This window comes from Odontomachus brunneus, unplaced genomic scaffold (genome assembly GCF_010583005.1).
Source record: "Odontomachus brunneus isolate Ranch 3 - 2012 unplaced genomic scaffold, Obru_v1 Obru_scaffold_137, whole genome shotgun sequence".
Taxonomy (NCBI): domain Eukaryota; kingdom Metazoa; phylum Arthropoda; class Insecta; order Hymenoptera; family Formicidae; genus Odontomachus; species Odontomachus brunneus.
This window is the reverse complement of record NW_022639587.1, coordinates 400,866-413,724: the sequence shown is the minus strand read 5'-3', so window position 1 is coordinate 413,724 and position 12,859 is coordinate 400,866. Positions and strand designations below refer to the sequence as shown.

Below are 12,859 nucleotides of genomic sequence, written 5' to 3'. Positions count from 1 at the left end.
GAGAGAGAGAGAGAGAGAGAGAGAGAGAGAGAGAGAGAGAGAGAGAGAGAGAATCTGTGATAAATCGCGCTGACTCTCACTTTCTCTCACTCAATGTGATTTGAGTGGTGGAATTCGCCCGTCTATCGCACCAGGATGCCCGCAATCATTTTACTTCCTTTCAGCGATGGACTGATCAACGAAACGCGATACTCAGAAAAAATTATTCTCTTATAAAGTAAATCGCGATACAAATATATATTTCTGATTGAATCAGTAAAAGGAGTATTTCACCGATAATCGGTGAGTGCTCATTGATTTGCAATAGTAATACACTTACTTTTCTGTTCCATTGTACAGTTCACTTGTTTTGGCCATTGAAAGTGCAACGAGGGGGAAAGTATCTAAGAAATAAAAAAAATTTTATTCAGTTGGATATTAATAATATATTTATTTATACTAATAATTAAAATATGTTTCAAATAAGAATATATTTCCTTAGAACCTTTTCACGAAAGTAATTGTGCATTCTATTAAAATAAAAGAATTTAGATTTAAGTAAATATGTTATTAATATCTACTGTGTGTGTGGTGTTATAAAATATTTTTCTTCCACGTAATATCACGTAAATATTTTTCTTCCATATTTTTTCTTTCACGTAAGATCTTACAAAATATATATACGTAATATACGCGTACAGAAATAAATTTTATTTCACACAGGAATATATAAATTTTATATTCCACAAATAAATATGTAAGTATTTTTTCCTCATAAGGAAACGTTCCATATTGCAAAAGTGATTAAAATCTAACATTACCAGTCGAAAGATCACGTTTGAAATAAGTATTCTAGATGGTTAAATCTTGAGATTCTGTGGATTCCCATTTGGGCTACAACATGTCAGCCATTATAACATAAACACTAAAATATCTCGAAAGCAATGTATTTTTGAAAAAAATGTTTCAAATAAAAGTTGTAGGGTTTGAAGAAAACCATCAGATGAATTACATAAATTTTGAGTCCAGGGTTTACTTTGGGCCCAATAAGACCCAAGTTAATTTTTTCAATGGAAACGCTTATGTTTTATTGCAGATACATATTCTATGAAAAAGAAACAAGAAAATTTTGTTCTGGTAATTTTCGCTAAACCTCCTCCAACTTTTATTTGGAACATTTTTTTCAAAAATACATTGCTTTCGAGATATTTTGATGTTTATATTAAAATGACCAGACATGTTCCGGCCTAAGTGGAGTACAGAATCCATAAAGTCCCAAGATTTGATCATCTAGAATACCTATTTCAAACGTGATCTTTCGACTAGTTAGATTTTGATATCATTTTTGCAATATGGAACGTTCCCTTGTCAGTATAGTACAATATACAGATTTACGTATATGTGTATGATGTAGCATACGTGTATACTACATGCCTACACAAATTCGTTATACGTTAGATAAAATTCAACTTTCTACATTCGTGATGATGGAATTAATAAGTTCACACAGCAATTTGTGTGCGATGGTACACGAAAAAGGATTTTGTTGTCGAAACGAAAATTTGGTATAGCGAGCCAAAGGTTAAAATGGGATCAACCAAATGTTTGTAACTGTAACCAGAAAACTTAATTGTCGTTATGTGTGTTTTACTTTCTCAATAATACGCATACGTGACACAAATAAAAAAAACATGGTAATGTCAAAATCAAATTGTACATATGTATGTGTACCAAACATTTTAATTTCAAACACAATATTTTTTTCAGTACACTCTCTGTGTTTGAAAACTGTATCAATAATGATAACAATCACTACTATTAACTGATCTTTTCAGTAAAATTTTACTGATTGCGGCGCTATATTTATAAATGAACCAATTATAACTACAGCATTTCAATGAAGAATGCATTGATTGTATTTTGGAAAATATGTGGAAGACGACCACATATCTCATCGATATCCGAGTATTTACATATTCCAATTGAATCGAAAATTAAAGTTTCGTCATGATTCGCTCAAGAAATGGTCTATGCAGTGAATTTCGTTTGGCATTGTTGTTAAATGCATTTAGATCTTCAAAACTTGCCGAAAGCTTTCCGTCGCTTCTAACTCTCGAAAGAGTCATTAACGCCGCGAGACTGGATGCGATCTCGTTTATTTTAATTTGTTTGGTAGCATCTCGGGTAGAAATTAATCGAGGCGGGCCTTAAGTATATAGTGGCCTTAGCCAGGGACGCCCCAAAATAAATATGCTTTCGCCTAGGCAGATAGGGCAAGATAAATAAGTTCGGAATAGAATTTCGTAAATAAACTACATATTGTTGCTAACATGAATGTTCAAAACAAAGCTTGTGTTAATAAGGCTCGATCAGGTACAAATTAGTCAATTTCTGAAATGGTTTCAGTGAAGAAACCAAACATTTATTAACAACTAATGATTAATAAATATATACTATTTTGATGGGTGCTACTATATTTTATATAGTTATAGTAAGTATAGTATAGTAACTATTTGGTTAACCAAATAGTTAAAGTGAGTATAGTCATTTAAATAACTAAATTAAAATAAGTATGGTCTGGTGTGATGCATACTTATTAAGATCAAAAATTTTAGTAAAGTTTTTTATGATTTTGAATAAAAAATATGAATGGATAAATTAGCCACAGAAAAATGAGAAAAAAAGATTGTTCGATATTGATAATAATATTATATATGAAAGCATTGACATAATTTAATATATAATTAATATAATTTATATTAATATTTATATATTAATTTAATTAATAGTATTATACAGGGTGTTCGGAAAGTACCGGGACGCCCGAATATCAGGAAAAATATAAGTTTTACAAAAAAATGTTTCAGACAAAAGTTGTGGCGTTTAAAAAGATGTATTTACTGATCACATCAGTTTGACCTTGGGTTGCGTAGCGAAGGTCAGGTCAAGGTCACATTAATTTTTTTAAATGGAACACCCCATTTTTCATTGCATATTCTTATAGCACATCTCGAGAGCTTTCCAAAACGCTATAATAAAATATTTTTTCGTTAAGAACTTTTCGAGTAATAACACTTGAAATTTCCAGCACTTTGACATAGAATACAAAATATCTCGTAAAATATTCTTCTTTCGGTTATCTTGTCTTAATGCTTTTTTGCACAGAATAATGAGACAAATTAATTGGCTTAAAAAAAGCACAAAAAGATTTTTATATATTTATGTAAAAAATTTTTTGTTTTTTTTTTTTATATTTTTATATATATATATAATTTTATTACAATATTTATTACAATTTTTTTATTATACACTCTGAATAATAAAAAAATTTTAATAAATGTTCTAATAAAAATAGCAATAAAAGTTGTAAGAAAGATTGCAAAGAAGCATATTAAGAGAGGATTTAATTTATTTATACCTTAAAATATATATCAGAATAAGGCCTCAATTCGTTATTTTAATCAGTATCTAGTTAGGTATACCAAAATCATATCTAGTCAGATTTACAAGTTTAGGCTGATTAAAAGCATTACGTCTCTGCGTAGAGTCTAAATAGATCTGTTTCTATTGAGTCTCGATAGAAATAGAGAAAAGCTGTCTAGATGTTCTTTGATCTTCGTTTTAAATTTTTATCCGGGATTTTACACGCATCTTGCGTTTTGATTTATCAAAACTTGAATCGCCCGCGTTTAAAAAAAAATTGGTGTTTGATCTTGAAAATAATTAATAAAATATCTCGCGCGTTGGATCGCCTGCTGTGTTTCATGAAATGTAATTCTGTTCGATACGCGATTTCCATTGATTTGGATTGGCTGAAGTGACTCGCTTGCAACTAATGCGGAAACGTCGAAACTTTCACGAACAAAGACGGACAGTAATGTTCGTTTATCTGCTAATCGTCGAGACAGCGGCAACATAGCGTCATGGTTTGTTAGGCCACAGTTATATCCGCTTTGTATTCGAGAGCGCGGTTATCGGAGGAACTGTAGACGGCATAACGAGAAGGTTATTATCCATGCTGCTTAATTTATGCAAGTAATAAACTCATGACGCCATTATTGGCTCTGTGACTATGCAAGCGCGGTGAATACACGCGGGTATTCATAAGCAACGAGTCCCGAAATTTCGATAGCTACTGTTCCGGGCGAGTGACGTCACGTCACGAAGAATTAATGCGAGCTGCTATTTATGACGCGTTACAAACGTGAAGTGTGGTAACAAATTAATACAACTTAATTGAATGTTACTGTCGTCACAATTAATCAAATCGCAATTAACGGTTGCGTTTTTATCCAAAGAAATAATTAAGGCTAAATGAATTTTTTATAATTGAGAAAAAAGTAATTGAGTTAATGAAACTTTGCTTAAACGAGTAAAATTCGATCAAGTAAACGTTCAGTCGATTAAACACGCTGAAAAAAGAATGGTTATTGAAACGAAAGTTTAGTACACCGAACTACAATTTCGTTAAAATGGGGTCGAATAAATGTTTAGTAATTGTTGATGTTTTGTTTTCTCAATGATACGTGTATATAGATAGATATTTTATTATTTCGGTTACATTACCAAGAAAGTGACTTGGTTTACAAAACATCATCTTAAACACAGTCATCCGTCCTCATCTTATATTAACTTTTTTCTACTTATATCCTAATATCACAGCAATGTTACAGTCTATATATTTCACAATTTAAGGTTCTACTCTTGTTTATTACTATTACTTATTTATCACGATCATTATATTATCCAATCCACTTTATTTTATTTTCTAATTTATCCATCTACTATCATAGCATTATATTGCTATTTCTCGACTCCTTTACGTTTTCATCATAATCTATTCTTTCAACATTCTACTACTCTCATTCCTTATTTCTGTTTTTCTTCTCCTCTTTAATCTTCCTCAACCTCTTATCTCTTTCTCTCCAAAGTTTCCTCAAAATATTGTCTTTCATCTCATTTAGCTCATTATCCTATATCTTTTTCCATTTTTCTTTACTATCGCTTTCTAACTTTTTAAACCATTCTTTTGTAGTCTGATATATATTTACATACTTACATAATACTTTATATAATCGTGATATTTTCCACAGAATACATATATCCTATCTGCTTCCTTTCTCAATAATATTAATTTCCTTTCTCATTAATATATACACTTAACACAAGTAAGAATATGTAACGTCAACTAATAAATGTCAGATCGCATATAACACATATTTTTGTTCCAAATACAAAAATAATCTTTTCAGTACGAATTGTATATACATATATCACTGCGATGAGAGTTAAATGATTCAATAATTGCGATTTCAGTCAGTAACTATATCAGTGTAACTTATTGTTATTGCATTGACACGCGTAATTTATTCGTAATAAATACAACATTTTTTTTAAGATGACGGTCACCGATTTTGTCGATCCACACTGAAAAAAGGATTTGGTTGACGAAATCAAAATTTGGTTAAAATGAGATCAACTAAATGTTTAGTAATTACATAACCAAAAAGTTTAATTGCTGCTATTTTACTTTGCTTAGTGACTAAGTAAATATATTATTGAAAAAGTAAGGTAAAATAACGGCAATTAAGTTTTTTGATTATAATATAATTACCAAACATTTGGTTGATCCTATTTGAACTTTGAAATTTTAATTTCGTCAATCAAATCCTTTTTTCAGTGCAACTACCTTTTTCTCAATGGACAGATACATCGTTGTTCGAGTATTGATTTGCGATGATTTTTATATATCCAATTTCTAAAAGGGTCTAAGATGCTCGCGTGAAACACAAGAGACGTCTTGATTGCGAATTTAGAAAGTTATCCGGAAAAAGAAAAGACGGGATGAAAAGTGAATGCGCGCGCCTTCAGGAAAGACGAAAACAAGAGGGCAGTTAATGAATCCAGAAGTTCCATCCGGGTCGAGGGATTCGACTAGCACAGCTTCTTGCTGACGTACCTGGGTATGTTTCGATAGTGCGAGCTGCTGGGCGGAATCGCGAAGACGGCGTTCCGCAACCTCATAGCGCCGTTTACCTTGGCGACTTGAATTATGCAGGTTGGCCTCGACTACCGCTCTCGCGCCCACGAACGTTCATTCCTTGCGCCGTAATAAGAATTTAACCGGAACTTTGCAGACAACCTAATTAAAGTGCAAAAGATCTGAAGCTCGGCGCTTGTTTTTGATATTTAACAGGAATTTGCTGCGTGTGGGCAGATAATATATTTATCCGTATATTGTTATGAAACAAATCCGACTTTTGATACGTACTACACTAAAAAAAATTATTTCTGTATTTGAAACTAAAGTATGACACATATGACTTGATTGGCATTACACATTTTTTACTTTCTGGATATAAGTTTAGAACGGAGATTAAAAAGAGCCTAAACAATTTTTTCCTACTTCTATCAAGACTCTATAAAGAAAGGTTCACTTAAATCCTACACAGAGAAATAACGCTTTTACAAATTAGCGCCTAGACTTATAAATCTGACTAGACTCTATCTTGGTATGTCTACGTAGACTGAAATGACGTGTTGACGTTCTATTTTGATATATTTATTTAAAGTAAAATGAATCTTTTCTTACATAGCATTGCTTACTACAATCTTTCCTATAACTTCTATTGCAATTTTTATCACAATATTTATTATAGTTTTTCTTATTATATATAATATTTTCATATATAATATATTATTATTATTATCACAATATCGAACATTTCTTTTTTCTCTTTTTCTCTGGCTAATTTATTCATTCATACTTTTCCTTCAAAAGCTCATAAAATATTTTTTAAAGTAAAATTTAAACTTAACAATTTAAAACATAGTAATATTTATCAACATATTTATCTTATAATTAACAACCTTTGACTATTAATGAGTAATCGTTTCTTCACTGTAACAGATTGGGGAATTGGTTAAGTCCCTAACCAATATGCCTTATTAGCACAAGCCTTGTCTGAGACATATATGTTAATATTAATTCCTGACCTATTTGCGAAATTCCATTTATAATTTGCCTATTTTGGTTAGCTGTATATATATTTTGATTATATTCGAGCCTTACGGTATCCACGTCAATATGAATATGACCTCTATTCATTAAATTCTATCAAGATTTTTCTTGTCCATATTTGAAATTTTAGACATGCCTATTTTAGAGTATTCCTGGCTAAAGTCACTACATACTTAAGATTCATTCCCGACTAATTTCTACTCGAGTATTGTCATAATTTTCACAGAACTGGTGTGTGAGTGTAAACCGTGCAACGCAGCACGTCGCGTATTAACAATGAACCAGCGCGCGCTATTAGACGGACCCAAGTTAATCTATAAACGCGATCGAGGGACTCTAAGCTGAGAAATGGCGTGGCACGTATACGAACTTACAAAAGCGATACATGCGCCCGGGATCTTTATGAGAGGAGTTGCAGCGATAAGACGACTTCGACTTCGACCCGCTCACGCCGGATAATCGGCACATAAAGTCCAGTTTAATGCTATCTTTAAGGCTCGATCGGTGATCCAGCGCGAAGCGGTAATGCCACGCTCCATTTCCGAAAGTTTCAATCCTTGTTATCAAAGCTCGGTGTATGCGGCCGTGCTACAATGTATTTGCTCTTCGTGAAAGGACATCTATAAATCTGAGAAGAAACTCAAAATGGATGGGGATGGTAAAAGGCAGCCGTAAGTAATACGGAAATAAACAACGGATCTGCAGAACTCCAAATTGATATCATAATGGGAGTAAGAGTGGATAAATGAAATTTTGCGCTGGAACTTCTATGACAGATGGTCTTTCATCTTCCGGAGGGAAAATATCTTTTAAAATTGAATATCAGTCCCCCCGGTCTCTCTTCGCTTCGCTATGTACCGCCTTACGACGGGAGGAAAATGTATTCGCCGTACGAAAGAATAAGAATTCGCGAAGCTTCTTGTGCTGTCGTAAAAATATAAATTAAAGTGCTATTAGTCACGAAGCGAAATGATTCATAGCCGAAGCGAAGTTAAATTACGAACGAACTCTTTCGTCCGAGACGAAAACAGGTGAAACCGCGGCGAAAGAGGAAAAGAGAGAGAAAGGGGGGGAAGAGGGACAGACAGAGAGAGAGAGAGAGAGAGAGAGAGAGAGAGAGAGAAAGACAGAAAAAGAGATAGAAAAAGAGAAAAAGATCCGTCACAACCAACCGTGCTAAAAATTGTGCAGTCACGCCGGCCAAGGAACTCTTACATTTGTCTTGAGTGAAAATTAGAACTTACAAACGCGCGGACTTGGCACACACGACTCCATTCGATTCTCTCTCTCAGCCGCGAAGGAAGCGAAATACAAAAGAATGGGACATCGCATTGAGAAAAATCTCGGTTATCAGAACAAAAGCATATTTGCTGTTTGGTGATCGTTAGGGAAACAGATAAAACAGTTACCGTTGCAAATCATTTCTCATCATTTGTCATCTTAACAAGCGTACGTAGCCTGAAATACAGATCACATTTGTTCTCGTCTATTTGGGTTAAGTCAGTTATGTCTCCATTACAGAAGTGCCGCTTAGAGTGGCAAATTGAAGATAAGCAATCATTTGTCCTCAGTGCGAGGGCATTTGCCATATCCCATATCATCGAATTTGTCGCGGATACTGTTACTTTGTTACTTAAACTAACGAAACTTTGTCTCTCAGTGTGCGGGCGCGACGTTCTATTTCTTCAAATTATTGTCGCGCCTTACGAGTACAGATTGTACGACACGCTAAAATGCATACGCACATCGGAATCCTCTGATCCACTCTCTTTCGCGAAGTATCATAAACTCCCGCGTTTCAGTAGCCCGTGACAGAATGTGTGCGTATTCCGAATGTCTTATATTCCGTATAGGAACATCGGGTTTCTCGGAAGAAGAGGGGCCGAGGGGAAGAGGAAGCGTTATCTGCTACAAACAAACAAAGTTTCACGTTCCTTGCGTATTTTCCTCTTTGGGTTATATAACCTACCTACCGTCACCTCTCACGGCCGAATGTTTCGCGGAGATTACCTGTCAGAATACGTATTTCCCGCTGGCGAGTAAATTTCTCTTCCGACCGAACCGCGAAAATGCTTCAATGTAGCGGAACGGTCGTTTCCGAAAACGAGCGTATTATTCTTCGTCTCAGCCAAGCTTTTTTCTCCTTTTAATTTGTCATAAGTGCGGCCTAAACTCGTCGTATTGTGAACGATGTCGAATATATGACAGAGAGGAGCCACGGATCTCTCTCGAAGACTCTCTGTTCCGTCCAAGGTAGTGCACGGAGAAAAAAACTTGATTGGATTAACCAAGTATCTGATAAAATATGAACGAACGAAAATTGTGGTTGAAGTTTCCAGAGTTCTGTTCAAATTAATAAGATATCCCGTTAACCAAACGAGATTTCTAGTTAGTCAGAAATCTTGTTAACTTGAAGAGAATTCTGATAACTCCAACCAGAATTTCCGTTCGTTCATATTTCACCAGATATCTAGTTAATCCAAGCAAATTTTTTTCCCGTGTATTTCCCGTCGGCTCGCGTCGCATCGCTATCTCGACGCAGCTTGTTAGTGAAGCCTGCTCTTCACACCACTGACAGTTGATGCAAACAAAGTACCAGACATTATTTTTGAGGTAGCAAAAAAAATCACTTCTCTCACGTGTCGTATATGTAATCGCAATTTCCTGAAATAATTTGGTCTGTTGGCAATTTACGCGGAAAAGCAGAGATAGACATGACCGAACAGACACGGGATAATTGACAATTGCGAAGTGATGTTTATTGTTGGAATGACTTATTGTTTCTGTACAGCGAAAAGAGAAGAACGTGGGAGGAGGGGAGTCAGGGGGAGACGCGAAGCTCGAACTATAACGCCATCTCTCTCATGCTGAATCTTAACTTGTTTCTAAGTTCTCTCGAGAGTATCAGTCTCTCGCGGCAAGGTAAACTGTGAAACGGTGGAATTACAAGTTGTGTTGTGGTAATCTATATATTCCTCGCCGACTATGGTTGCGATATTACAACGTCAGAATGCCGTTGAATGTAAACCGGCAAACAAATTATTCTTCTTAATGCACGCTATCATTTTATTCTCTATATAACCTTCTCTACTCTCGACAATGTTGTACGTGTATCCGTCTAGAACGTATATGTCCAATTAAGATTATTATTCTTGTTGATACCTAAAATATATCTATTTATCATTCAATTTTTGACTTAACTAATTTATAAGCACTGTTGGTTAAACAGTATTATCATTTTTATTATGTACACATATACACTGATAACGTGTGTATCTCCTCATTAATTGAGTATTATGTTATTTATGGCTCTTTTGGCACATTTGATTAGAATTGTACAAATATTAAGTTCTAAAATAGTTCTAAAATAGTTCTAGTATTTAAAAGCAATCAGTTATATTACATAGCAGTATGAGAGAAGCCAGTGACGAGTGTAAAACACTTCACAATAGATAGTTTTAATTCAACTAGGTTTCCTATCGTGAAAACATATTGCAATTTGCATGTGTAAGTGTGCGAAGTAACAACAAAAACAACTGATTTTCTACTTGTACTCTACCGCATTTGTGCATAAATACAGTGCGAATTAAATAAGTGCAAAATTCTTCAACCAAAGCCGAAGCTGTATGGGGATACATGTATGGTAATACTCAAAATATGTTATGCACATATTACTTAATTACATATATTATTTGATAAAGCGGCTGCACACAGATAATACATAAATAAACATTTGATAAGTTTAATGACCTATTTATGTGCGCGACTGATTTGCAACATTTGGACTGTGCAACATTCGAATGTAGTTTAGTCGCAATCGCTGCGATTGAAATATAATTTGGACTTTGCAGAGCTCGTAAGTATTTCATTTTGCAAATATTTTTAAGCTGAAATATCTCTATTAATTTGAGAAGTATTTATTTAAAAAAGACTATTTTCGCGGTACTAATGACGGCGTTAGTGCCTATATAATATATAAAACCTATAGAAGCAAATCATATTTCTGATCTTCACGAATTCGCGCGAGTGGAAGCTCAATATACGAAAATGCCATTATCTCTTCGTACGACAGGGCCGTTTACCGTTTGACAGAATTCAGCCAATTACGTTAAACGAGAAATACCTAACGAAATTTCCAGAGAGTATTCAACCCTCCCCCCTCCTTCCTTTCTCTCTCTCTCTGTCTCTTTCAAAAGCGCTTTTATATCATTTCACATCTCCTTCAGTTAGAAATAACCACAGTTCCCGAATTTCTCCGTGTAAATGGGCGTTTTGAGTTCTTGAAATTCAACCAATCACAAAAGCTTTGCGAAAGTTCCTTTTACAATTAGAGCTAATCACAAAAACATTAAAAATCATCTCACGCGCACTTCAACGCGATAACAATAACGTGTGTCATAATAAAAAATACGATTGATAATAAAATATGATTGTATCATAATATTTTTCTAATTTTTTAATTGCGGAAATATTCTATTAACTTTTTCATTGGTAAATGTGTATTAGACATTGAAGAATGTATCAGTAGACAGTAGAGTCAATAATATTAAGCTTGTCAAGTAACAAACGAAATTTTATATCATAATAGTATTATGCTATCACAACTGAATTTTATTTGGAAAACTGTAGAAACCGAGTGACGTATTAATTAAATAAACCTGTGGCACAAGTCGCGGCTACTACGACAATGAGCGCGTATAAGAAGTCTCGAAATCGGCAAACATTTAGTAAAAATTTTTAGTAGTAAAATATGTATACTTCCATTCGCGCGAATTCGTGAAGATTAAATTAGAAATATGATTTGCTGCTATAGGTGAGTACTAACGCCGTCATTCATACCGCGTTGAGAATAGTCTTTTTAGATAAATATTTCTCAAATTAATAGAGATATTTCGGCTTAAAAACGTTTGCAAAATGAAATACTTATGAGCTCTATAAAATTCAAATTATATTCTAATCGCAGCAATTACGACTAAACTACATTCAAATCTTGCACAGTTCAAATGTTGCAAATCAGTCGCGCACATAAATAGGTCATTAAGCTTATCAAATGTTTATTTATATGTTATCTGTGTGCTTTACCAATTAATATATTTGATTAAGTAATATGTGCATAACATATTTTGAGTATTACCATATATATATGAAATTTCACGCGAAAAGTCGTAAAACTTACTGACGCGCGCTGAACTAAACTACAAAATTACTTTCTACCGCGATTAACAAATATGTAAATTATTATAAACTGCAGGGAAAATCGCGAAATACTTGTGCTGCAGAATTTAGAAAAAAGATTTTTTTGAAGATGCAACGCTATATCCACAACATACTAAAGAAATATTTTCTTTTAAATAGACCCTACATAAGCTATTCAATCATCTATCATAGACGGATATATATATGTGTGTCTGTGTGTGTGTATGTGTGTATGTGTGTATGTGTGTGTGCGTGCGTGCGTGCGTGCGTGCGTGCGTGTGTGTGTGTGTATATGTGTATGTGTGTGCAGTAAAGAACGAAATGGTTTCAACAATCTTTTTCTAGTGAAACTAGTAACTCATTACATATGAGAATCAGTGCTCACGAGCTTGCGCGATAATCGATTATAATAAGAATCAAAATGACAATAGAAAAATAAATTTTATCAAGTCAACATAAAAATTATCAATATAAAAATATGTTAATACATTCTCAGGAGAACATTCCCAGGATAAACCGTTGTAACAGTGGTGCTTGAAGAATTGAAGAATCTTATGTTTCAAATATAAGAGATATTTAATATAACTTAAATTGAAAATCCAAGAGAAATGTAAATATGAAATAGGAAAGTAATACGAGCTTTCTCTCTCCCCCCCCCCCCCC

At 33.9% G+C, this 12,859-nt stretch overlaps 1 protein-coding gene across 11 annotated transcripts in view; it reads left to right on the top strand.

The window, feature by feature from the left end:
* Window positions 1-12,859, top strand: part of LOC116850209 (myrosinase 1-like) — a 43,087-nt gene that overhangs the window by 20,408 nt on the left and 9,820 nt on the right. For 2 of the 11 annotated variants that reach the window (XM_032828205.1, XM_032828201.1), the window contains exon 1: window positions 10,085-10,104. The exons of 2 other annotated variants lie outside the window; for them this stretch is intronic. In XM_032828205.1, the coding sequence (XP_032684096.1) occupies window positions 10,100-10,104 (5 nt within the window). In that variant the 5' untranslated portion in view covers window positions 10,085-10,099. Of the gene's footprint in view, window positions 1-9,791; window positions 10,023-10,084; window positions 10,105-10,471; window positions 10,508-10,611; window positions 10,644-12,859 lie in introns of those variants that run through there. 7 more of the 11 variants (XM_032828200.1, XM_032828208.1, XM_032828206.1 and 4 more) reach the window with 7 other exon arrangements.